The sequence below is a fragment of the Fusarium odoratissimum genome (genome assembly GCF_000260195.1).
Source record: "Fusarium odoratissimum NRRL 54006 unplaced genomic scaffold supercont1.4, whole genome shotgun sequence".
NCBI classification, from domain to species: domain Eukaryota; kingdom Fungi; phylum Ascomycota; class Sordariomycetes; order Hypocreales; family Nectriaceae; genus Fusarium; species Fusarium odoratissimum.
Window position 1 is genome coordinate 965,267 of NW_022158690.1, and position 24,839 is coordinate 990,105.

A 24,839-nucleotide genomic window follows, 5' to 3' on the forward strand; every position below is an offset into this window, starting at 1 on the left:
TACAGGGGTAAGTCGCAGCCATCTTGGTCTACGGATGTCTTTCGGGTACTAAGGGCCAATAGAGCCTGAATCACGCAGACATAACTCAAAACCTACGATTCCCACGCCTCGGGGTTCCTGTTGTCAAACTCCACTGTAGAGATACGAAAGAACAGTTCTACATGTTGTGCTGGGTATCCATTGCGTTCGAAGACTGACCGAGGATCGCAATTACTGGAAAAAAGCTCCTGCCATCACATCTACTAACAGCATCGCCCAAGTCTCAGTCATCTAGGTTGCACAGGGCAAGGTCGAAAGCAAACGTAAGCCGAGCCACTTGTAAGACCTCAAGACAACATCTGGTGTCAATAACAAACCCAGCCGTGCCATAAGCTCTCCGTGCAACGTTAACAAGCATCAAGTCCTACACGCCTGTGTTCAATACCTTATATCTCCGAGTCTCGTCCTCCATTTCACGGTGCGCGAATGTGTCAGCGCCTGCTATTACCAATGGATGTCGACGAGGGAGGACAGTATGAGGAGAATAGGATCTGCTGCCTAGATTACCGGAATCACCGAAGTCGTACAGCCGCATAAGAGCCGTATAGGATATCATATCCAACAGTAAGAGATGACCACCATGTCATACGGGGCTATCTGATGATCCTCATCGCTGGTCGAGATTCAAAGGCGGCGAATGATCCCCGACGACGCCTGGTGCCAGGTCGGATAGGAAAATTCGGCATTGGGATCTGATCATGAGAGTAAGCTTTCAGCCTGAATCAACGGTCCAGATCCAATCAACACGTTGCGGCTTTGGTTCCCCTTGTTCCAACAGCTTGTCCAAGAATCCTACCCTAGGCAATGTGGTGGCAGAATCCCATGCCTCTAATCATGAGGAAATTGCATGAAGAGGATACAAACTTACCACAGCATAGTGCACTCAATTACGGTGGGTTCATCGTTTGTCCAGTGAAATGGTAATGCTTTAAGGGTAACTTTCCTGCCATCCATCAATGAAGGCCATTCCCAGAAACAAGATTCAGCGAGCCTCGAAATACGTTAGTACCTGGTGATGCGGATGCTTGTGATAACAAACTGATGTCTTGTCGTCACTATTTCGGTGAAGAATCCTTTGACGAGGGCTTTGTAGATAATTACCAGAAACTCATGGTTGTGATATCATCGGTTTGTGAAGGTCAACGTAACCAACATCATGTATCCTCCTCAACAAAGAAAAGATCTTTGTTGTGATAAACATAGTAGCCCTATGGTTTCATCTGCCACATTGGTTGACAGATCTCGATCCGAAAGCACCAGGATTCAGCCAAAACGTCAAACCACTGGAAGCGAGGCTCATCATTGCCATCTCAGATATCCGCCTGACGTCGCTTTTCCCTACCCTAGATTTGTTGCACTTCACACTTCCCTCAGAAAAGGCTTATCTTGAGCTGCCACACAACCACATCATCATCATTGTCGTCATCTTCCAGAGCTCGCCTGTACATTGGATTGATTGGATGTCCTGATCAAGCCACCGTCAGACTTGGCCATCAGCCTACCGAGTGTCGATCACTGATTGTCCACCGCGCACCGAGAGAGGCCGAAAGCCACAATCTGTATACCCTGCACTGAGGAAGCGGAAAGCCTTCCGCCGTCAGATAGTGAAGAAACTTTTACCTTGGATAACCACGATATGCCATCTCTTCCTCTGCGTTGCCTTCCCCAGATTTCCAGAAGTCTGCAATGCCACCCTCCCCCACACAGAACGGCCGCACGCCAACACCAAGCGGTAAGGGAAATGACGGGAGCCAAATAAATGCAGGTTCAAGATCGTCAAACTCAAGCCCACTAGCCACTTGGCTTTTGAGACTGTTCCGTATCGAGAAGTAAAACTGCAATTACTTGAGACAGAAAACTCAAAGGTAAAGAGATTTCGCAGCCTCTTTGCCCTGTGGGCAACGCTACCGGCCCTTCGTCGGTTTGTGTATCGAGGCAGCTTGAGAATTACGTACAAGCGACGAATAAAAGATAGGGGAGTGAGCTTTCGAATACCATTGCCAGCTGAATACCGCAAATTAGGTATCCACCTGTCTGACAAGCAAGACGTGTTGCGATGCCGCCTGAGGGTCATGAAGCGAGTTGATAGGACAGTTTTCGGCGATATTAACGCGATGCACGCCGTTCAATAGCATGGTGACCTGCCATGCGGCACTGCGCTGCAAAAACCTATGTACCCATCTCTCGTTCCGTGTGGAGAAATGTTGCTTCGTCCGTTATTAGAATTGCTCCGCCCCTCCAGACCATCTCAAGCCATCACAAAAAGTCTGGGGAATGCGGGGGACGAATGGGGAGCATTCTTATGGTGATGACCGTCCCGCTTTGTCTGGAAGAATGCATATCGTATTCGAACGGTCGACGTAGAACTGAAAGAGCCAAGCTGCAGGCAGGATATCTTTATCAGCGTTCATGATTTCCGGAGCATTGTTCGCGCACGAGACCCATATCAACCCGTCGTCTATGTGATTCAAGTGGAACTTTTGCACTATGAGAGCGGAGAGCCATACCTCGCAGCGCGCCAACGCTTCCATGCCCACGAGATTCCATGACTACCAGGGCATGCGTGTACTTGTAAATGTGCTGGCGGTGACTTCAACTCCTTCAAATCTCGTAAATGGCCTTCTACAAACGTCCAAGTCCTGCATTAAGGGAGTGGTGTGGCTGATCTATGAACCACCATCATGCTATTAAGGGCTCGGCCCTCTGCGGCTTGACGATTTTCCATACTCGGCACAAGGGACCTGAGAAGAATCGACTGTTGAAGCCGCACGAGCCAAGTCAGTGACGGTGAGAGTCCGAGACAAACAGCCCAAGTTGTTCATCGGAAGCCGAAACTTAAGAGACAGGTTATGTGCATGAGGGTACCTGGCCCATCCCCGCGCTGGCAATCTCATGACACACCAACACCAAGAGACGCGGGGTCGGTAGGGTTCTCCATCTTCTTGTCGGGGCTGTTGGAGATCAAGGGTGGCTGCCAAAGAACTTGGCTAGATGCGTTGGGAATGCCCCCTGACCCGACTTTTAGTCAAAACAGCAATACTATTACGTGATAATAAACTATGTCCAGCACGTGAAGACGAGATTGAATGAAGCCGACATCAAAACTCGCATCGGTAGCTGTCCGCCCAGTTTGCGGGGAAATCTGGGGACGTGGAGACGATACTTTCAGTACCCTTTCATGAGAGATTTCAGGGACTTGTTGTTGCATGGCTTTGGGGTTTCTGGATGTCGATCAAAGCCGTTGTCATGAACTCTTCGGGCCCTAGACCGTTCAGGCAGATGGCCAGGGAGCCTCGGCTCACGATAAACTAGGGTGAGATTTGCTTTTTGAACCCTAGTCCCGTTTGTCCAAACTCCAAACTGTTTCAATCGATCAATGTCAGGCTAACTTGCTAGACTTTGAATCATGATACCCAAAAGCATCAGCACTATAAACTTGACGAGTAGCCATGATGCGTACCTGAGTCGAGGGGACCGATCATAACCGACAGACGTCCTGCCACACCATAATAGACCAAGCCTCCAGCCTGGCAGCATTCAAGCCAACGTGAATGGCCTAGTTGAAACTAGCAGTGGTTCGCCCGGAGCAGTCGGGTCCTGGTATAATTCAGGACCAATCTTGATTCGCTCACCATTACCTTACCAGCAACGTAGCATTCAACCTCATCTCAGGCTTGTGGCAAATCGGAAATGAACCCCAACGCATCAATGTCGGTTGCCTCCCTCGTGAAGCGATACCAGAGTCTACGAGTCGCCGAAAGACGAGATAAAGAATGGCGGAATTACCCATTGCCTCAAAAATTCTTGGAAGATCATGGGCTATGTTAGTGGTTGATGGGGAGCAGACCGACTTCTCATTAGCCTAGCTCAACAGCCGCGTGAAGCAGACATGGGGAACTCGCTTAGGCAGGGGTTGTGCAAGCAAGCGGCTCGAATTGAAGCAGTGTGAAGACACCGTCAGCTCCTGTCGGACATTTGTGTCTCGGGTATTGGCGAAGAGCGTTTTCAACAAGGATTAGCCACAATTGCGCGAATAAAGGATAAGGGCCAGTATCCAACATGGTTGCCTTCAAGAAAAATGATTGCCTCGAGGTTTCGCACACCTTAATCTACTTTGCATTTAATGCCTATCAGCTCTCAGGCAAAGCGTAGTATACAACTCGGGTGAGTGGGAATCCGATCAAAAAATAGACATTCAGATGCGAGCCAAGACGTAAAACGATACCGAGGCGGTCATTAGAACCGAAAATAACTTGTTCCTAGTATCATAATAAGATGCGACTATGACCAAAGGCTTGAGACAGCCTTGGGTCCCTAGTTCGACTTGGGCCTTGGACTGCTCTAGTTTTTCGTAATGTAGCGCTTGCTTCTTAATTTTCCAGCGATGAGAAACGAGAGACTCATCAATCGCATCAGCAGCCAATGAAACGAGAGTATCGTAACTGAATAAGGTTGATGAGCCGGCGACAGGGACTGTGACGACCGAGACCTGGTTGGCATGGATATGCCTCGCTGTCAGTGAGTGGTTGCTGCTTCTAAGCGCCCCCTGTCACTTTGGGAGAGATTGGTAGTGCTGGAAGAGAGGGCTTTTTGCAAAGTGCGAGGCTTAGACCCTAGCTTGGCTTCCATGCAGCATCGTTCGGTCCTTCTAACGCACGATTTTATCGTTTAGTGTATGCGGCTAGAACCAAGCTTGGGCTTGGTTCGGAATAGCTACCAATGTAGACCCTTGCCGCCCCCGCACACCGTCTCTGTCGATACGTTGGATTGACTGGCTTGTGTGTTGATTGATTGCTTCAAAACAAGAGGCGCCGGTAGTCGTTTCCAGGTCACGGCATTCAACCATTGAAGCTTTTTGACCTATATTGTTGTAGTCTTTACCGCGTCGTCCGCTGAGGAAAAATCACTGTAGTACTCCCACCACTGTCGCAGCCACTGTTGTCACCATGCGTTTTTAAAGCAGGGGTATCTCGAAGGGCTTGACGAAGAGCGATTGCCAACATTTGCAAACGCATGTTTGATGATCCGACCCTTTTTGTATGTATTGCATGTCAAGCAGTTACTGATAGCCCACATAGTGACTTTAAGGACAAGTCCAGTGAATCTTGGCTTTCAACGGAGGAAGATAAGAGTTTTGCCTAGTACTGTCGGTGAGCGGAAGGTCCGGCGTCAAGACGTTTTGCAACGAAGAAGTTCTCCATTAATAGTGTTGTTTCCAACCAGCCTTGGGAGTTTTCAAAATTCAAGGGTTAGGATAAGCGTCGGGGTCGGATTTGCAGGGACCAGCTCTCGTTCAAGGGCTCTGTGCAAGGAACTCTTGAAATGACGATGAAAAGAGTTGTGATCAGCCTGGAAGGGTTCATGCATCTATATCGAGTTTAGAGATCAGCGACGATCACGTTTAGGAGACTCTTTATTTGGTCCGCTTGTGTCTCAAGTCTTCCTTTCACATCTGCATCCCAGGAGTATGAATGAGCCCAAGCCCTGTCGTGTTCGGGCTCCCAACCTTCGGGTTGATCCCGGTTTAGTGGACATTTTCCTAATCCCTGACCGAAGGATCGGTACTCTTGTAGACACCGATGAAACTCTGCAGCTCTCCACGAATGCAGCCGCTAAAGCTGACCTGCGCAAGATGATCACTGCCTTATCGGCTCCTGATAGTGTGTGTTTGAGATTGGTCCTCTCTCGGGACCGGCCGACACTTGCGAGCAACGTTGGATTGGATTTGAGCAGTACCGAGCTGGCTCTGACCCTGAAGATAGAAGAGCCGAGTTGAAGTCGATCACAGATGGCATTCATGTAAGCTAAACTGTACCGCGCAACGATGAGAAATGACTACAGCGCAATGGTTGTGTAGTAGCGGCGAAACGGTTGGAGTGCCTGACCGAAAGAATGCCTATGCAGTTTTCTGTCCTTGCTGTGTGATGTGATGCGTACCACCAACCAGGGGACTATTGTCAAGCCGCCAAGGCGTCAAGCAAGGCTTCTGATAACCCCCGCGGTTGAGCCAACTACGACCATAAACGTACGTAAGGAGTGATAGGATCGGTGGGATGTTGATGTTCTAGAAATGTGGCTGCGACGCTTAAAGCTTCGAAACCTAGGGAGGGTTGCTTCGTCGAATTTGCGGACATGCATGGTGAAGCACATTCGGATGTGGTGGACAGCCATGCTTCACACTTCACGATAACTAGTGCAGGGCAGTTCAAATCTCATGGTGGTGTGACGCGACGGTGCAGAGCATACGATCCTTGATAGCTGGACACTGGATACTTTTGAAAAGTGCTTCGCATGGATACGTGTTACTAGACAGGGCGATGATGGCAACCGTTGCAAATGGCTGAGGACAGCGCTGTGCGTAGTGGTGTTGAAGTGGTTCCAGATGACGAGAGCGGCGTGCATAGGTGTGGCTGTCTGTCCTCAGTGCGAGGGTAGCATCCATCTCTTGCATGCAAGCAACCACTTTCTTGGAATCGCTGAAGTGTGAAATCTTGGAAATTCGGAAGCCATTTGTAATGAGAATATTTAGCAGTAACACAAACTTTATAGAGTCCTGTAAAGATTGAGAATGTGCTGTGATTTTACACCCGGCATTCCATCCTCCTGTCCTTGAAACCTTCGGGTTTCTCGGCCGAGGAGGCGTGGGTCAAGCTCTGGGACTTCCTCTGGAACTTCACGGTCTCGGGCTCTATCCGTAAATTGAGAAGGGATCATATCGTAATTCTAGACCGAATGGAAAATGCTGGTGAGCCAAGTAAACAGGCTTGCACAGCAGATAAATTGTCTCCGAAGTTGTGAGTCCATAAATGATGTAAGTGGACGGGCGCAATTCAGCACGAGAGAGGGTCGAGTGGGGGGAACCAGCAAGGGCTATTGACTGCATGGACCAAGACGGTTGAAGTTAGACAGCGCCTAGTCTGTGTGACATGGCTGAAGAAGTCTGGTGGAAGAATGCATAGAAGCTCTGACACGCCTAAACTGCTTCTGAGGCGCCGCCACGGTTGACCGCTAGGCAACTGGGTGATTAGCCTTGTCGTGACTAATTGGCCTCAGGATCAACCGCTAAGAGACATGTACCGCAATGTTCCAAGTGTCTCCGTGGTATTGCCGCCAGTCGAATTTCTCGTCATCATAATCATGGCGTGAGTTGGTAATGGTCAGATAAACCGAGCAGTCGGAACAAATCTGTATGTTTCCGACACAGCTATGATTGTCCAGTTATCAGTGAGGGATGTCCTGATTGTCTCAAAGCATGGGGGTAATCAGCCCTGTTCATGTCATCCTGGGCCACGGCTTGCCATGTGTTGTGCGCGGTTGTCTTGCGTATGATCCTGCGGGGTGAGAGATTCGTTGGTTCCACTGCCTCTCACCAGCTTGGTCTTGGGCTGCCAGGGCAATTGAAGATATGTGGTAAGGTAAAGTGGAAGGCGGCCAGCAAACGCGGAGGTAGGACTTGAGCGGATACTCGTTTCGAGGTTCGACGTCGCCAACCTAGCAAAACTGCAAGAAAGCCCGGCTCTGGAGCCTCTGGATAATATCTTTCATGACGGCGCTGTTGCCAGATGAATGTTAGCATCTGTGTCGTGCTGTTGTAGGCAATAGGGCCCCTGTTCTTAATTGATTTGCACAATGCCGGCACGGTAGGCCTTACAAGATCCACGGTTGCAAGCGAGCTAGAACCGAGGTGATTTCAAGATTGACTGACGCTTCTCTCGTCTGCTGTTGTTGCTACTGGTACTGCTGCTCCTCCTCCGCCTCTCCACTGTAAGGAGGTAGCTACCTAGGTGGCTAACGCAGCTAGCAGGATTAATCGTGAGCCTTGGCAACCCCAGGCTGCTTGGCCCTTTTGCTTCTGAGAGGCGGGGAGACTTTGTTTTGTCACAGCGCGAGTGGTTAAGCTGTCGATAATGGATGCATGGGGAGTGGATGAGGTTGTCTTCAGTGGAGATGGAGATGGTTGAGACGAAGGAATGGACATTTTTGATTGGGCAGTCACGTTGCAAAAGGACCTGACCTGACCACGGTCAAGGGTGCTTACGATGCCCCGGGAGTGGATCGCTTTAGCGCCTATGGTTGTGGATATGGAACTGCAACTGCAAATGCAAATGCAGCGGATGATTTTAAGGTGCACCCGGCGGCGGTTTTGTCACCCTTGTCGCTACATGGATCCAGGATGTCTGTATGCAAGTCTCCTTGTCTGGTGCATCCTGGCCTGTCTTGGCTCTTTTGTCGCTTGAGATAGGTACCTAGCTCGCACGCAATAAAGATCTTTTGTTTCCATTACGGATATGATAACGGATATCTTATCTTCCTGTCGTCAGGAACCATTCGAACCTGCATCTGTCGATGCTATGTGATCGACAACTGCCAAGAGCTACAGTATCGTCCAGTACTGTAGTGACAACCAGTGACAGTGGGAGAAGTTGACTTATCGCAGCCTCGTCGGCGATTCCGAGAGTGTCTGAGAGATAAGTATCTTACCTCCAGTCTACAGTCTGAACTGACTTGTACGACAGAAAGGTGAAAAGCTTGGACAGATTGAATTTGAAGCCTCTTTTCCCCTGAGTTCTTCGATTTTTTTTTCTCCCATAGCGTCAAACTACTTGCGCACCAGACTATCTACGGTGTCAGTGTCAGTATGCAGGTTCCTTCTTGATCTTAGCCCCGTTGTGTCATGTATGATGAGCTATCTAGACTGGAAGCATAGACCTATGCCGGAACAAAGCTCCTTACAGAGTTTACAAGACTGGATTGAGCCTCAGGTGTGCTTCGGCCGTATACCGTTGTCATGTCGGCTCCAGACGGTTTTTCATCTAGACGAGAGGATGCTACGTGACAAGCCACAAAGAGGAACAAAACTTGCCTAATTCTCCTACATTACCTGGGTTCCCTTGCAAATCTTGGATATTCACGCATCAATCTTAACTCATCTCTAGTTATTACCGGCGGCTTTTATGCTTTGAGGCTCTATTCCCTTTGCGCAATCGTCCCCGACTTGGCGCTCGCTGCACTCTTTCCCGGACTTGGCCTAGATTTTCAACCTTGTCTTGAGTGCTCCCTTGTCCGCGACGATTACAGTACAGAATAAGAGTTTCGTGAGTCCAATCTGTCCAAGATCCGAGAGTTGGGGGGGAACTCGGGCGGAAGAGAGCGAGTGAGACCTTGCTCTACAAGGGACGGACTCGATGAACATGGGCTGGCCAAATCAGAACCCCCAGGCAATGTGGGAACGGCTAAGGGCAGTTGTACCGGTGTATGAACAGCGCTAGGTGCCTCGCAGCGCTATACCGACGGCCACTAAACCGCTCATGGAGATCAAGCCGGGGGGGCTTAACCCCCCGTAGGCCGCCGAACGATGGGAGGTTCTATCCACCCGACTTGGGGCGGGTGCTTGCTGGCTTACCCCAAAGACTTACAGGGTCGGCAGGGAAAGAATGAACCACTTTCCTGGGGCTAGAGATAGATACTTACGACTGCTCACATTCCACACGACAAACAAGGTACCTTAACCGTAACGAACTTGTTTGGTTGCAATTACACTTACCATTTCGTACCGTAGCGAGTAGCCACGCCCACGCAATCTTCGATCCCGCCCCTCCCCTCCATCTTCCCGTCATTGTGAGTGAAGTTTTCCTGGTTCAGGTCGTCGTCTCTCCATATTTCTCTTCCTCTTCTCCAAACAACGACGTATGAAGGAGGCCCGCGTTGCCGCTATCTACTGTAGACATCACCGCCAGCACCGGCCAAGACACACCGAGAGAGATTGAGATTGGACTGGGTCCGTTGAGACTGAAACCATTTTCTTATTGCCAGGGGAATCCCTTCTGCGGTTGTCACTAGTTAACCTATTCTGCTCCTCTACCTCGGCCGAAATGGAGATGGCATCCAAGGATCCCCCGCTGATCATCGCAAAAAGACACGCTTGCTTGGGTTTGGGACGATGATGCCAACGCCAGAGCCAGTGCCAGAGACAGAGCCACAGCAAGACAAGCCAGAGCCAACGGTGCCCCCATCATGGGAGTCCATCCCCCATCCCCCTCTCTCCACTCCCGTCTCTCATCAGACGTCCCGCTCTCTCGATCTTAAACGTGCCTATCTGCTGTAGGTACATCACTACGCTATTTCACGCTACCACTCCTTGTAATGAACTTCACCCACACCCCTCACTCTCCCTGCACCCCTCGAGTGCACTGCTCCCCATCATGATCCCTGCCGCGGCTTCAGGGTCTTAATGCTGCTCTCAAGTACTGGGCGATACCCTCCTCTGTCTCTGAACACCCCTCGCCTCTTCTATCTGGTCTTCATCTTGCCTTATACCGTCCTAGAGCGCCACTTCCATATTCATACCCCGTTCCTGAAGACTTCATACTTTAACATCGTGTTTCCACCGTTTCTAAGATCTCCCCGTTGTCTATACTCTTATGAGTTCCTCATATCCAAATTCTTTAACTGTACCACTACTCCACCACCAACTTCACCTCGACTCTTCTCAACATACACATTAACTTGACTCAACTTGGCTATATACCTTGGCCTCGACAACTCTCTCAACACCCATCCACCTCTTACACACTTTACCCCTTCAACTTCACGAACATGACAGCCGCCATGTCACAACCGACCGTCACGGTCAAGGATCCCTCTGCAGTACGAAAGCGCAGAAGACGTGCTCCTGCTGGTGGCGCTTCTGATGATTGTTTCTCTTGCTCCAAGAAGAACATCAAGTGTGACCGTAGAAGACCATACTGCTCTCAGTGTCTCGAGGTTGGCAGTGAATGTTCTGGTTATAAAACACAACTTACTTGGGGAGTTGGCGTGGCCAGTCGAGGCAAGCTTCGTGGCTTGTCTCTGCCCATTGCAAAAGCTCCCCCTGTTACTCGTGAACCTAGAAAACACTCGACTGCATCATCAAGAAGCTCTGCCATTGCTCGTTCAGGGACGGAAGATGAAGTCAGCCGGATGCGCCAAGGCCCTATTGATATTCCTGCAGTGACACAAGTCGCTTCTGCACCTACAACACCATTTACCATGGCAGGATACGACTACCTCTCTATCCCCCATCCTGAGCATGCAACCCCTATCCACCAAGGAAACTGGGGTGCGGTCAACTATTCTCCCGCTCAAGAAACAGCACACAATCTTCATCGATTCCCGGTGCCTCTTGTAACAGAAAACCTCTCATCTTCTATCGATCCCCTTACTCCCGACGTTGGCTACGTATCGCCCATGAGCCAGTCTTATACCAGAGACGATGTCTCTTATGTTCACAGCCCGTCCTACATGTACGACAGCTATACAACAGGCACCAGCTCTCCTGGTCCTCAGAGCCCCCCAGCATCCCTCTACGCCGAACACGCAAGGACCTTCGCCCCGACCTCATGCCCCAGCCTCGCCCATGCTCCTTCAGAAATGAGCTCCAGCCTTCACTCGCATACCGATACCTTTGACTCGCAAATGGGCAACAGGATGGTTCGGGATTGTGATTCATTCGGTAAGCTCAGATGGAACCAATGAATTCCTTGGTTCTAACGTGTGCAGGCGTGCCTGAAGTCGATACATATGGCGCCAGCTACAGCTCGATGCCGATCTCCTGGCAGTCTCCATCGATGCAAGATGAAGATGTTAAATCTCATCATTCGGACTTTGCTCCCTCGGGTTGGCCAACCGCTTCCGAAAATCATTCTGTTCATGTGAGCCAGGACCTCATCTCCAAGATGCCCTTTTTCATGGATTACTACGAGAACATCATGTGTCCCTCCATGGTCTTTATCGACGGGCCACACAACCCATTTCGAGACCATATTCTGCGACTAGCTGTAAACAGCCAGAGTTTGAGCCATGCAATTTGTGCTCTTGCATCCTGCAATCTCCGCATGAAGAGGAAACTGAGTCTCGGACGTGATACACGAGATCTTTCTGAGAAGTTGATGGCTGACAAACATGCCGCCGAAGCCATGGCAGACACTCAGCCCGACGACCTGTCCCTCGCCGAGGAATACCAACACCGTAACCTGGCTGTGCACCTATTAAACGAACAACTCAACGACCGGACCAAAGCAATTCACGATTCAGTCCTTGCTACGATCCTCCTACTGTGTCATTACCGCATGGTTGAGTCCGGTATCGCCAAATTCCATACTCAGTTTGCTGGTGTCAGCAAGATTCTTGCTCTTCGAACTCAGCATCTTGCAACATCTAGCAATTCTGCCTGGATGGAGGCTATTTTCAACTACTTTGACGCCATTTCTGCCAGTATCAACGAGCGCGAGTCCCAAGTGTATCCCGGTTTCAGTGGGGTGTCAGACTCTCAACTCTTGCCTGTTGGAGCCGAGAACCTGGTGGGGTGTGACCGCGAGCTCTTCAAGACCATTAGCAGACTCGGACGCCTGAATCTATTGTCTCAGAATCGCTCCGTACGAAAACCAGCTGCCGCATATGGAACTCAGGAAGTACCTGAACGATCACCGTCCTTGTCTTACATCTCCCCACTAGGTCACGCTCGGCGAGAATCTCTCACAGGGTTTAATGTGAACGATCAGGTAGGAGACATGAGCAGTGTCACTAGCCATGGTCTCGGTGATGGGCGATCAAACACGGGAATCCACGAGGATCGAGCTGCGCCAACAAGTGCCCCGGCCACGTCTTACGAAGAAGGTCGCTCCCTATTTTGGCATGAGTGGAAAGAAGCACGGCTAGCGCTCCAAAATTGGAACTTCGATGCTTCCAGGGTCAGCGCCTCACTTCCTGAGCCCTGTACACAGAGTCAACTACGAGACCTGGAATCCCTCTCTGAGGCTTTCCGCTATGCCGCCCTATTATACACGGAGCGACTAGTGAGCCCATCGTTACCTTCAGGCCACCAGAGCATCCAGAGCCTTGTCAGCCAGGTGGTCTATTACGCAACGAACCTGGACACAGGAAGTAGCGCCGAGAAGTTTCTACTCTGGCCCCTTTTCGTTGCGGGCTGCGAATGCGTCAACGAATTACAGCAAAACATGGTGCGGTCCAAGTGTCGTGATATCATGTTCCGTTCTGGTTACATGAACAATTTGGCGGCTCTGGAGGTGCTGGAGAAGTTGTGGGCCCAAGATTGGGCGGGAGAAGAGCCGTTGATGTTGGGGACCAGGACCGGGGATCAACGCGGACCGTTCAACTGGACCAAATGCATCGGGGGACCCGGAGTGGAGGTGGAGTGGATCATGTTTTGATGTGCAGGGATGTTCGGCGATTGACATGTGAAGGCGTTTGTGCTCGGACTGAACTGGGCTGAGATGATGGGATGGGAATCAGGGATTTGGATCAAGTTGCAAGGGGCTGTCATGAATTGCAGACAGGCGTGGGTAGGGGTTGGTGAAGTTGGCCGGTCTTGTTAGCCTAATGGTGTGTGTCATATTCGGATTCGGGACTACTGTGGGATTAAGTTTGGGAGTTTAACTTGATGGAAAGGCTAGTATCATCATCTTGTATTATGTAACGCAGGCAACGCAACAGCATACGGAACGGTTACGTTAGAAAGGAAGCAAGGCGTTTCGGTTTAGTATATTAGGACAGACCTTCTGGAGTTGGGTACGTACTGAATATGGCCCAAAGAGACCGAGATTAAAACGAATTTTCACCTGAAAAGTGTCAAACTACCGCTACTGCCAGTCAACGATTAAGGAGTAAGGAGTCGAGAGTGACCCTCACATCCAGGATATGCCGAGGGTGCTAGTGAAGCCATTGTGAAAGACGATGCAAGATTTGGCAGTTGCAAAGACGTTACAGGGCTGGACTAGGTTGAATACGGCCTCTAATTTTCAGCCTCCTTTTTTATTTCCAGCTAGCTTTTACCACGTAGTACTCCTAAAAGCGAAAGGTTAGAGTCTGGCTTGCAGCGGCGCCACCGCGGGTTGACTCCGCTGTACCTGGCGGAGCCGGCCGAAGGTGAAGGGCTTTTACAAGAGCACAGCTGGACGAGGATTGATAAGGCGCGGTTAGATCGTTGATTGGTTAAGATTGAGACAAGACGATGTCTAACCCACTGTCAGATATTTTTTTGGCCGATTCAAGCCAGAGTTTGAAAGTGTGAGTGTGGGGATGGGAATGGGAATGGGTTCAATGATCGACATTAGGGATGATTTACGGTAATGGAGCTGGGATGGGTCCCTTGTAAGTTGCTTGAACTCTGTCAAGTACCGGTACGGTAGTACTTGTTGTGTAAACGACAGATGCATGGTGATATAGTTACGTATTCTACACCGGGATACCACCTTGCACCACGTTGCGCTGTCACTTGGAATGAGACATGCAACAGTATGATAATCAGTCAATGCAACTTCAAATGGAGATTGCAAGGCTATTGCAATGCTTATTCCCACATCCAGGTACATGTAGTCGTAAGAGGGTTTTATTATGATCGAGAACTGAGACAGTCAAACGCAGAAACATATCCTAGTCAGCGATCTCCCTCCTCAACGTAACATCACAAGCAAAATCCAAAAAGCTAAAAGGATCCTCCCTTCTCTCCACATCCATTCGGCCTTGTCTCCTGGAGCTAGTAGGGGTGGGCAAAACGCCACGACATGTAACAATCCTGCTGAGCCTTGCTGGTAGTGTACAAGGATGGGGGATGGCTTCGGTGAGAACGGCGAACGATCAAGGGGCACGACAGAAAAAAAAAGGCATAGCTAATGCTGGTTTCAGGAGTGAAAACAGACATGGCCGAGACTGGGGGAGATGGGGGGTGGTGTGCATACAGGGCAGACTAAACCTGAGGCTGATGAGGTTTGTCATTCTGAGATTGATGCTATTCCCGACGAGGTAGGTCAAACACAATTTGGGTTGGGTTCCTTTGTGGTGATTAGGACGAAATAGGGTGGGATGGGGTGTAAGACATTAAAAGAATACATCTAGAAATGAGAAATGAACTATCAGGGAAGGGGTGGAAGTGCAAAACAGATGGGTACGACCAACTAACGTGGAGTTGTCATGGGGTTAGATTCAACGTTACGCCCGCAATCACATGTACGTTATCAATCTGAGAATAGTTTCGATTTCCTATACCTCTTACTTGAAACCATGCACATACAGAATGATGCGGGCGAGCGTGGGTTGTGTTGTGGCCGTGGGTGTATCGTAACGGCTAGGGAGTTTGTGTTACGGCATCTTAATCAAAGTTGATAACCGCGTCTGCCGACCAGAGCATCGGGTCTCCTCCTCGAGGCCCGCCTGCTTGGTACCTAGGGTGCAACTACCGGTTCAGCGAGACGTGGGTAGCCGTTGTTGTAGCAGTGCCATGGAGTTGTTCGTCAAGGAGTGGCTGTGATGTAGGAGGTTGCTCAGTTATGGGGTCCTCGTCATCATCATCCTCGCCATCGTGGACCCAGTCCATCATGTCCGGGGACTCGACGCTTTCCTTTGTCTCAGGTGTATTCTCAATCTCAGAAAACAAAGGGGGCTGTGGTCGACTTGGCTCAGGGAGCTGTACCTCGCATGCTCGGTCATAATGCTGCTCGGCGAACTGTTCTGGGCCAAGTCAGCTTCTCTCCTCTGTGATACCCCTGAAGGCTTTACTCACCACTGATCGTCCAGTAAGTTTCCCCTGGCTGGTCCTCGAAGAGCTCCTGAGAACATCGTAGACCATCTTTGATCACGACAAGATCCCAGAGACGCAAGCTCCTCAACTGGTCTATCCTCCTCATAGCCTTGCTTCGATTCCATTTCCTCGCGACCGTTACATCGTACAGCATAAGACCATACTCATACGTCCACTCTGCCACCCACTGGATCTCCTCGAGCTTCATGGCGCGGGCACTCTCGCGGAACGCGTTGTCAAGGCACTCTCGGTTCTGCAATACGATGCTCAACATTCTCTGTTGCTCGGGGGGGTAGTCCAGGGGGACTCCGCGCTGGAGATTTGTCCATTTGTGGTATCGCTCAACGAGTTCTGTGTTATAGTCACGTTTGTGACAGTCCTCACAGAGCCAGAGGTAACTAGTGACGACGAGGACTCTTTGACGTGATGGGGGACAGAGCCCTTTGCAAGCTTGAGTGCATCCGACCTTGAAGAGGAGCTTGTGCAGGCATTGCTCGTATCGAATGATGGCGACACCGCAAGGCATATCGTCGCTCAGTGTCCCTCGCTGTTCAGTCATATGCGTCGTATTGGGGGGGGGGGGGGGAGGAAAAGGTATGATGATGAGAGCTTCACGTTGTTTAAGTGGATTTGAAGAAGCACCGTAGAGTTTCAGAAGCGTTGATAGGTATCTCCTTCGTGACTTGAGCTACGCAAAACGTCCTTTGGCAGTTAAGGTAAGGTAGTTACAGTTGAATCGGTCGTCATCGTCGAGGGCAAGTCTCGTTTGGAAGTAGCCATAGAGCAACACGCTGCCTCTGAAGTCATCACCACCACGTAATTTTCCCTATTTGCCAGTGCCTCAACAGTATGGCTTGCCTGTGTGTGCTGTTCATGATATTGTGCGGAAGCTGTTGAACTCTCACGCATATTTGACCGTGAAAGGGGCGAGTGACAGCGAATGAGCACTCTGGCTTGACGGAGAGACGGCAAAAGCCATTGGTGCCTAGAAATTAAACGCATCTGTCACCATGTTAACCGAGTCCCCTAAACATAGAGGCGTTGTCGTACAGTAAACTTTGATTCCCATTTTGTTCTTATGACTCGATATGGTGATTTCGATACGAGGGTATCCATGAAAGTAAAGAGAGAGAAGAAAAAAAAAAACATTCCGAAATGCCAATCTAGAGTATACTGAATTTCACACCTCAACACCATGCCACAAGCGCCGAGATATTCGGTGCAATGCCCAAGCACACACGGTCATAAAATAAACTCAAACCAAGTCTCGCACCCCCTAGACCCCTTCTATCATGCCATTTCCCCAGATTACCTTGCCTTATTCCCCAGCCTTCCCCTCCCCTCCTTTTAAGACCCCGCATGCGATGCGAGCGTCAGTTCAGGGAAATACCGCGAAAGCTTCCTGGGATTATGCACATCTGCCCTCGTTGGCTCTTCTGTATCCGAGATTTGATCGTAATCGTTTGAACTTTGGCCTTGGTTGCCATCCAGCAGCTGAACAGATCGTCTCTTAACTTTGATGTTTCCCTGCGCTGGGGCTGGTTTGTTGCCTTGTTCACTTGGCGGGGTTGTCTGTGCAGGTGGAGGCTGCGCTTGTGGTTGAGGCACAGGTATCGACTCACACACAGGAGCTACCTTTCTGGTCTGACGGCACATATCGGGACTGAGGCTCCTAGGTGGGCCAAAGTTGAGAGTGCCTGTCATCATCTTGCGGTAACCATCAAGCTCCTGTTGCTGCCGATCAACTCCCGCAGGACTAGCAACGTCACTTCGGTTCTTCTCATTTGATGTAAGTCCCTTAGCCTGGACAAATGCACTGGAGCGAACGTGGTGCGGATCACGTTCGTAGTACTTGTCGATTATCGGATGGACCATGACGGTCTGTCTGTGGATTGTCAAGATGGAATTTGTTGGTACGTTGACCCAATTCTCTGCTTCAAGTCAGCCCCTCCCCTTCAATACCCAGAGCATTTTGCATACCTCTCTCAAACGTCAGGGGCTCGCTTGCAACAAGTACAATGTCAGCGCCCCGATCCTTGCGTTCCATCTGATATTGCTTGTCACTTGCAGATTGTGTTCGTGTTGTCCATTGGGTTCCGGAAGAATAGTATAAGCTGGCCGCCTCATCCTTGGAACTGCTAATGTATCGAGTGCAGATCACGCTATGACCATCGGTGACAGCAAAGTTGAGCAAACTTCTGGTATCGACATCCTCATTCTGCAGTATACTTTCGGGAATCGCATCGGTCATCTCGTTGATCTGCGCGATTGTGCGCTTCATAGCCTCTCGAAGAATAGTCGGACCAAAGCCAGTTTCGGGGCAAGCGTTTGGGTCGTGGCCAAGTCGCTCAAGAGTATCGAGGAAGAGGGCAAATGCCCACTCGCTATCCGTTCCGCCTTTGACGCCCAAATACCACTTGTCAGCGAGGCGCTCGCCAAGGCGACGCTTGATGTATTTCCATCCACCCAGACCGCCATTGTGCATCCACATCAGACTACCGTGTGTGAAAGGGTGGCAGTTGTCTTCGCTTAGGGAACCTTCGGTCGTGGCACGAACATGGCCAAAGATTAGGCGGGAGGCGGTCTTTGAAGCGATTCGCTGCAGATTGGTGCAATTCCAGGCGGGAATGGTCGATGTGAAAAGGCAAGGCGCTGAGCCAAGCTTAGGATCGGTGTAGAAGCCTATGCCGAAGCCATCTGCGTTGTTCTGACCTCGTCTCGTATCCTGTAGATAGTTATATGTGTCAGTTATGATATGACGTTCCTTGGATTGTCGGTCAAAGAAATTGGGGTTGACCCACGAGACGCAACCGAGAATCAAATGATTGTTTGAGAATAGAATGAGTCGGATCGAGAATCAGCTTTGATAGAAGAATCTCGTCACTCCCTTTGTAGACCTGGAAGAGTTACGGTGTCAGTACTGTGTTCTGCGTGCGACCAAGAAGCCGGCTTCGGAGGTATAGATAAGGGATCTTGATTATAGGGGACTCACCAGGAAACGGCACATGATTTTGCCTTGTGCGCGCAAAGAAATCAATCTGGCCCGGAGAAAAAAAAAACAGATAGGTCAAGAGGGAGGACAGGTGCGAGAAAGAATAATAACGGAGAGGTGTAGGGAGAAAAATGCCTGGAGAAAAATAAGGGATTGCGTATTACGGAGACGGGAGGACAGTGATTGTGAGAGAGTGATAATGGTGAGGGATGACACCATTGGCCTTGGAACTCTCAAGGGTTGCGTTGCTTCTTCCAGTGGATGCCAGGAGTGGCTATCGGTGAACGGGCCATCGGCTTTGGCGGGAGACAAGCCCAGGTTAGAGGTAAGACAAGGCTGAGAGGGAGGGGGAGAGCGGCCAATGGGGATGAGTGAAAATAGGGGCACTTTAAAGGATTAAAGGATTTGAGGATTTGACTGACAGAACCAACGTGAGATGGCTACGATAGTGCATAAAAGCTATTGGTGCTGATGAGTTGTCATATGCTGTGCTAGGTACCACACATATGTATGTACCTAGAATACATGTTTTTATAGTATGAAGTACCTGCAGTAATCACTGATGGCATCATTCACGAGACTGCTTCTATCCTTGCATACGAGTTAAAAATTCCGGGGGATGGGCCCGCTGATAGTGGAGAATATCACGGCTCTCATCAGTTGAACTGCCTTCAAGTCCCGCTCAAAGCGTGACTCAACAACTCAATTCTTTATTGCCCGTTTTCGCTTGAAATCTAGTTATGACTCGATTGCTTCTCATCACGTCAACGACCCCCTGCGAAGCCGTGATTTATGAAATGTCTTGTGTTAAAATGATCATTCAAAAGATATCATATTCAGGGGAAAAAAAGAAAATCCAGTTCTGCAGCCACCGCCAAAAGCGGGAGTCGCCACATCCGCATTGTTGACCCTTGCAGCTAGAGAGCTTTGAGCCACAGCTGACGTCGGCTAGCTGCACTGACGTCTTCTCCAACTGTGGCGCTACTAGGAGAGCCATTTTACGCGAGAACATCGCCCATTTACACGCTCCGCGGTTTCGCGACCGCGTCTTTGGCCTATGACATTGGCATGGTCCACTCTCGTCTCGCTTCAACCCCATCCCAGCCCGGCCTTTTGGCTCCTCTGGCAACCAAACTAAATCTGCAATTGGAGCCTCTTCTTTCCACCATATTCAATTTTCGACATGTTCTGATCTACGTCTCTGCAAATCTTCGTCTCATCAATTCGTGAACTGTGACCTCTTCGCCACCATATATCGTCAGACCCGACTTCCCAGCCTCTCGCGGCTTCAACAGGGCATCGTTGCCTGCCATGTCCTCCGATGGCCCAGATACTCTTCCAACGCCTGCGTCATCGTCACGACCAAAAGGAACACCCTCGATAACACCTCGTCGCTTTAATCGCTTCTGGCAACCAAGACAGTTTCAGACTCAGCCGTTGCCAAAGTTTAGAACTGCTCTTGGGAGCTTGGACGAGTCCGATACTAACCAGCAGCCCATTTCGCCCCAATCACTTCTTCATAGTGATCCTATTTTACCTTCTTCTCCAAGTGATAGATTCCAGGATGAATCACGGAAGAGAAAGCTTCAGGCCGAAGCTTCGGGTGATGAGGCTGTCTTCAAGAGGCCAACATTGAACTTGGATGACATGCCACCACTTCGATTCAGTACCACAACTACTTCAAGCAACACACTTCCAGGCAATGATAATGAAATTCAAATGTCAGAAAGCCAAATTAGTCTGGAGAGTCTTGATAGCTATAGAAAAGCCACCCTGGTAAGTTTGGCTTGGTCTGAAATTGCTTACGCGATCTCTACTTACACCACATCAGAGCAATTTCTTCAAGACCAGCCGTGGAGTTGCTCGAACACTTAAAAAGTCACCTTTTCTCGTTAATACACCCAGCATCACCGAGGAACCTCAACCTGATAACGTATGTCATTATCCCCAGAGCCCCTGGCGTCACTGACATCATCACTAGGAGCTAGCCAACTACGCACCTAGGCCAATCCGAAAATTCGGCAATAGAGGCGTTGCATCACAATTACTCAACCGAGAGCATGGACTTGGATATTCAACTGGTCAAACATATCTTCACACACCAGCATGCGACCCTCGAGCCGAGACAGCAAGGTTTCACAGCCGCTGCATCGATTCTTATGAATGTCTAACTCCTAGTGGCAGCCGTACCATCCCCTTCTGCCTTACAAGCACTCACAATGCCCCCGTGACGGCTGTCGGTGATGAAGAAGGTTGTGTTAGGTTCTTCGACACTTCTCCAAACGATGATCCCAACGAGGAAAAGGACTTGGGTGTTCACTCGGTTCATGACAATGCCATCTGGGATATGGACTTTTCCCAAGATGATATGCGTCTTGCGACTACAGCTGGTGATGCAGCTCTGATTATGGATGTTACGACCAAGTCTATTGCTGCTAGACTCGCAGATGGTCATTATAACTCGACCCGACAGATCGCTTGGCAGAAGGGCCAATCTATTGGCAACGTATTGACAACATCAGACAAGGCTGGTCGAATTCGTCTATGGGATTTGAGATGCCCTCATTCTCATGTGAGAAGTTTCTCAACGATCAGTAGCAGCGAGACAGGTCGTCGAACCGTCACTGTTCGAGATGAGACCATTAGACCATTCCAGGCCTCGACCGTGAACACTCTTGACAACACCCATGAGCGTACTGCCCATGGTAAGACCTCTCCTGCTTCCGTTACTGCAATCCAATGGCTTCCCGCTGGTCGAGAACATCTTTTACTCTCCGCTTCTGAGGCCGAAGCTGTTGTCAAGCTCTGGGATCTTCGGTACATCAACCGTCGTCACCAAGACAAGAGCACACCTCTCTCAGCTACCACCGTCCCCTCCAACCACGCCTGGCGTTCATATGGTATCACCTCTCTGTCTCTCAGCAGTGATGCCGCCCGTATGTACGCAGTGTGCAAAGATAACACCATATACGCTTACTCCATGTCTCATCTCATGCTTGGTCACGCTCCTGAGCTCAAAGACCTCGCCACTAAGAGGAGACCCATCGCAGCCCAAGGCCTAGGACCTCTTTATGGTTTCAAGCATGACTCTTTCGCAGCACGAACATTTTTTGTCAAGTGCAGAATGCGACCCAAGGGCCTCTCCCACTCATCCGACCTCCTTGCAGTGGGTAGCTCTGAGTCTTCAATCGTGCTCTTCCCCACAGACGAGCGATATCTTCGATCTGCTTGTGCCCAGCGCGCTCACCTCCTTGATCCACCTGGATCTGCACCTACACCCTCCCGCTCATTCTCATCTGCCGCAGGCGCTGAACCCACCTCGTCCACAATCCCCATCTTCCGCAATGGCACAGCTCTCGTCCATGGCCATCAACGTGAAGTTTCAAATGTCAGCTGGAGTTACGATGGCAAATTAGTCAGCGCGTCTGACGATTCTATCGTACGTCAGTGGCAGGAGGATGAAGGTCGGGCTCGGTACTTCAGACAAATCGGAGATTTTGGTGGTGAGCGATACATGGCGGGCTGGGCTGATGTGGGCAGTGACTGGGATGATGAAGATGATGAGTAACGAGTTGATAGCATGTTGCAGTAGCGCATAGCGTTTCTTTGATATTATACGATACCCTTCAGCCAACATGGGCGTTTCAAACATGTATGTTAGTTAGCAGAGCTCTCCACAGAGACTCGAGCACACAAGCGGGTTCATAAAGGGCATTTACAGATAGCATTCACGAGGAATGACAGTTTAAAAAGGGAGCATTCACGAATTGGAATCACAGTATAATCTTGTTCAAGGATATATCGTTTAGGTATTTGTGACGTAAACTGGCTATCTCTGAATCTAGTGTCGTAATCGTTTCTTTGTAGAACGCTGAAAGACCGTGAACGGGTATCGAGTACAATCGTATGCGTGTGCTCTAGGTATAAAAATGCAACCAATTCCAGGTATAGACGTGCTTCTCCCCAATGAGGGTTATCCTGAATGCTTCAACTCCATAAAACGCCAAACAAATTGCAATCGCTGTCGGGAACAACTTTTCCTCTCATGCTTCAATAATCATTACTCCGCGGCCACGCCTAGCAGAGCATAATGCTCCCAGCAGGATAACACCAACGGTCAATACTATCAACCAGTTGAAGAGGCTCATGCTATCAAACTTCTTGGAGGCGACTTGAAGACAATCTTTCAACTCGTGCTCGGTCGTGTTTGTTTTGGCTGGCAGGCGCATTGGTCGCGGCAAGGTCTTGTCGAATCTCATAGACTTGGAAAAGGCTGGACAGAGTTCAATGGCTGCAGCATCATCCTTGGAGAGACCAGGATGGCCGATCGGGAGCTTAATCCCACTCTCTGGCTCCACTGTCGATGCGGTTGCACTGTAGTTCCAGATCTTCCAGACTAATTTAGTGCCGCTTGGTGCAAGCTTTGTAGATCGCTGAATTCTGTCTCTTGCGATAGAAACACTATCTCTGAGACGAGAGCGAAACGGGTGCAGTTGATCGACCAAGTCAAGCAGTGATGAGGTCGTACTGCCGCCACTTTCTTTGCGCGCTGGGGCATCACAGACCATGTCGAGCTGCTGAACCAAAAGTGTCATGTTGTCGAAAATGCAAATCGACTCTTGAACGATATCCTGCTTCTCGCGTGCTGTGAGCTGCCCCTCCATGCTAGCGAGTCGTCGCTTAAATTCCCGTTTCAAATCTTCCCCGTCCTCAGGAGTCTGGAAGTGGAAAAATCGGAGAGGCATCGTGTGAGTCGCATGGCGGTGAAAGTCGTCTATTGGGATCTCTTCGTCGGACAAACCACTTGCACGCTTAGTTGGCCTTGATCTCTCTTCACAGGGGAGACGGTTTGGCTGAACTGGCGAAGGTAACCGGTCCCAAAAATCGTCTCCAGCTGATTCGAGTGTAGCTCTGATAAAACGGCCACCAGCAAAGAGTGCCATGAACAAGATATAGGAATATGCCATCAGCACATGAGGCCTATGTTGGACAGTTCTTTTGATGTGCTGTATAAATTCCCCCAATCGACCATTTTCTTCGACAAGCCGTAACTGTTCTTCAACAGTATCGTTGGACCACCCCGCCAAATTGGCAATGTCAGCCTTTAGACGATCTGAACGCATTAACCCCGGGAGAAACATTTGTTGGAGTATCGATTGCATCCTGCTGCAACTTGACAGCTCGTGAAGATCGGAGGCTGGGAATGCAGTTTCTGCTGAGTTTGGTGGAGTTTCCAGCTCACAGGTCTCGCCGGCCTCTCCGGGCAAATCTACAGGCAAGCCCGACTCGAGTATGTCGCGCCACAGCGTCTCAAAGGCGACATAAATAGGTGTAACGTGGAGTAAGCCAGTGATATAAGCGGATGAATCGGTAGCAAGAGGAGGCAACGCAAGCGGTAGCCGGGCGATAATAAGTTTGTTAAGCTTTGCGTGCACCGATCTTGTAGCAATGGCGACAGACTCGGCTAAGGAGAGGTCATGTTGGCGATGTTGAGGTTGGGGTTGGGGTTGAGAGTCGGACGCAGGTTGAGGCTGAGGATGTTGTGAGACGTCGGCTCGAAGCGAAGCCATCTCCGTTGGAGTTGACTGGGTTGTTTGGCCACCCTCAGGCCTGGACTTCAAGTAGAGGATTGGTTTTTTATTGCAGGTTGAGGTTTAGGTTATTGGTGTGCGACGAAGATAGTAGTACTTGGTTGTCAAGGTTGAGGTAGGGGCAGAAAATATTCCAGATAAAGAGTGAGGAAGACAAGATGATGAGGACTAGGGTCGAGCCGGAAATAGGTCAATTCAGGTTAGGCAGAGTGAATGTAGGGTTATGAAGGAGGAGGAAGAGTCGATTTCGGTCTGGCCTGGGTCGAAATGGAAGAGGACCCTGCAAATGGAGATGAAGGAGGCAACATGAACGATATTACAAGCGGAGCAGGAGCAGGTATGATGCCATGCCTTCCTCATGGAAGATTTATGACAAGGGAATGATTAAGAGCCTCTAAAATTCGAGTCAAGTAGTACCTATTCACCGTTCCTTATGATTCTGAAAAGCTGTCTCTAGAGCTTAAGCTATCATCCAAAGTGAGTTGCTTATCAAGCCACACCACGAGTCAATATTGATTCACGGATGGAAAATCAAATCAAGCATGATGCAAAACGCCGCAATCCTCTCATTCCCGCCAACGCCACATCAGGAACAAGGGCACTGTAGATCCCCCTCATGACAAGGGCCCATGACACGGAGTGC

At 50.0% G+C, this 24,839-nt stretch overlaps 8 protein-coding genes across 13 annotated transcripts; 4 read left to right on the forward strand and 4 right to left on the reverse strand.

The window, feature by feature from the left end:
- Positions 1-1,171: 1,171 nt before the first annotated feature.
- Positions 1,172-7,972, reverse strand: FOIG_03481 (uncharacterized protein). 3 transcript variants are annotated; one of them, XM_031201359.1, is made up of 3 exons: positions 7,691-7,972; positions 3,500-7,591; positions 1,172-3,436 (listed from the first exon to the last, which is right to left on the reverse strand). In XM_031201359.1, the coding sequence occupies exon 3, from the start codon at positions 2,111-2,113 to the stop codon at positions 1,637-1,639; it is 477 nt and encodes a 158-aa protein (XP_031068883.1). In that variant the 5' UTR covers positions 2,114-3,436; positions 3,500-7,591; positions 7,691-7,972; the 3' UTR covers positions 1,172-1,636. The 3 variants fall into 3 exon arrangements, with proteins under 3 accessions (XP_031068883.1, XP_031068884.1, XP_031068882.1); XM_031201360.1 differs by having other exon boundaries at positions 1,172-2,419; positions 2,547-7,591; XM_031201358.1 differs by having other exon boundaries at positions 1,172-7,591.
- FOIG_03482 (uncharacterized protein) lies at positions 5,060-5,365 on the forward strand (the record flags this gene model as incomplete). Of its 2 annotated transcripts, XM_031201362.1 has the most annotated exons (2): positions 5,060-5,076; positions 5,134-5,365. In XM_031201362.1, 2 exons carry the CDS (start codon positions 5,060-5,062, stop codon positions 5,363-5,365), a joined length of 249 nt encoding a protein of 82 aa, XP_031068886.1. The 2 variants fall into 2 exon arrangements, with proteins under 2 accessions (XP_031068886.1, XP_031068885.1); XM_031201361.1 differs by having other exon boundaries at positions 5,060-5,365.
- FOIG_03483 (uncharacterized protein) lies at positions 5,507-5,815 on the forward strand (the record flags this gene model as incomplete). The annotated part of the gene is made up of 1 exon (XM_031201363.1): positions 5,507-5,815. One exon carries the CDS (start codon positions 5,507-5,509, stop codon positions 5,813-5,815), a length of 309 nt encoding a protein of 102 aa, XP_031068887.1.
- A 1,708-nt stretch (positions 7,973-9,680) lies between the features above and the next one.
- FOIG_03484 (uncharacterized protein) lies at positions 9,681-13,671 on the forward strand. Its single transcript, XM_031201364.1, has 2 exons — positions 9,681-11,530; positions 11,578-13,671. The coding sequence occupies exons 1-2, from the start codon at positions 10,636-10,638 to the stop codon at positions 13,245-13,247; spliced, it is 2,565 nt and encodes an 854-aa protein (XP_031068888.1). The 5' UTR covers positions 9,681-10,635; the 3' UTR covers positions 13,248-13,671.
- Positions 13,672-15,268: 1,597 nt separating this feature from the next.
- On the reverse strand, positions 15,269-16,139 carry FOIG_03485 (uncharacterized protein; the record flags this gene model as incomplete). Its single annotated transcript, XM_031201365.1, has 2 exons — positions 15,269-15,543; positions 15,596-16,139. The coding sequence occupies 2 exons, from the start codon at positions 16,137-16,139 to the stop codon at positions 15,269-15,271; spliced, it is 819 nt and encodes a 272-aa protein (XP_031068889.1).
- Positions 16,140-16,960: 821 nt separating this feature from the next.
- Positions 16,961-18,620, reverse strand: FOIG_03486 (glutamine amidotransferase; the record flags this gene model as incomplete). Its single annotated transcript, XM_031201366.1, has 4 exons — positions 16,961-17,544; positions 17,594-18,338; positions 18,415-18,510; positions 18,606-18,620. 4 exons carry the CDS (start codon positions 18,618-18,620, stop codon positions 16,961-16,963), a joined length of 1,440 nt encoding a protein of 479 aa, XP_031068890.1.
- Positions 18,621-19,482: 862 nt separating this feature from the next.
- Positions 19,483-24,622, forward strand: FOIG_03487 (uncharacterized protein). 3 transcript variants are annotated; one of them, XM_031201369.1, is made up of 5 exons: positions 19,483-20,381; positions 20,437-20,538; positions 20,587-22,108; positions 22,185-24,099; positions 24,130-24,370. In XM_031201369.1, the coding sequence occupies exons 1-4, from the start codon at positions 19,917-19,919 to the stop codon at positions 22,202-22,204; spliced, it is 2,109 nt and encodes a 702-aa protein (XP_031068893.1). In that variant the 5' UTR covers positions 19,483-19,916; the 3' UTR covers positions 22,205-24,099; positions 24,130-24,370. The 3 variants fall into 3 exon arrangements, with proteins under 3 accessions (XP_031068893.1, XP_031068892.1, XP_031068891.1); XM_031201368.1 differs by having other exon boundaries at positions 20,587-24,099; positions 24,130-24,607; XM_031201367.1 differs by having other exon boundaries at positions 20,587-24,622.
- FOIG_03488 (uncharacterized protein) lies at positions 22,394-24,661 on the reverse strand. Its single transcript, XM_031201370.1, has one exon. The coding sequence runs from the start codon at positions 24,173-24,175 to the stop codon at positions 22,649-22,651; it is 1,527 nt and encodes a 508-aa protein (XP_031068894.1). The 5' UTR covers positions 24,176-24,661; the 3' UTR covers positions 22,394-22,648.
- Positions 24,662-24,839: the final 178 nt, after the last annotated feature.

Bases quoted from the DNA above. Each gene is read 5' to 3' on its own strand.
- FOIG_03488 (XM_031201370.1), bottom strand. From the start codon at position 24,175: ATGGCTTCGCTTCGAGCCGACGTCTCACAACATCCTCAGCCTCAACCT.
- FOIG_03484 (XM_031201364.1), top strand. From the start codon at position 10,636: ATGACAGCCGCCATGTCACAACCGACCGTCACGGTCAAGGATCCCTCT. The intron at 11,531-11,577 runs GTAAGCTCAGAT...TAACGTGTGCAG, and splicing joins TCGGGATTGTGATTCATTCG to GCGTGCCTGAAGTCGATACA.
- FOIG_03481 (XM_031201359.1), bottom strand. From the start codon at position 2,113: ATGACCCTCAGGCGGCATCGCAACACGTCTTGCTTGTCAGACAGGTGG.
- FOIG_03487 (XM_031201367.1), top strand. From the start codon at position 19,917: ATGTCCTCCGATGGCCCAGATACTCTTCCAACGCCTGCGTCATCGTCA. The intron at 20,382-20,436 runs GTAAGTTTGGCT...ACACCACATCAG, and splicing joins GCTATAGAAAAGCCACCCTG to AGCAATTTCTTCAAGACCAG. The intron at 20,539-20,586 runs GTATGTCATTAT...CATCATCACTAG, and splicing joins AGGAACCTCAACCTGATAAC to GAGCTAGCCAACTACGCACC.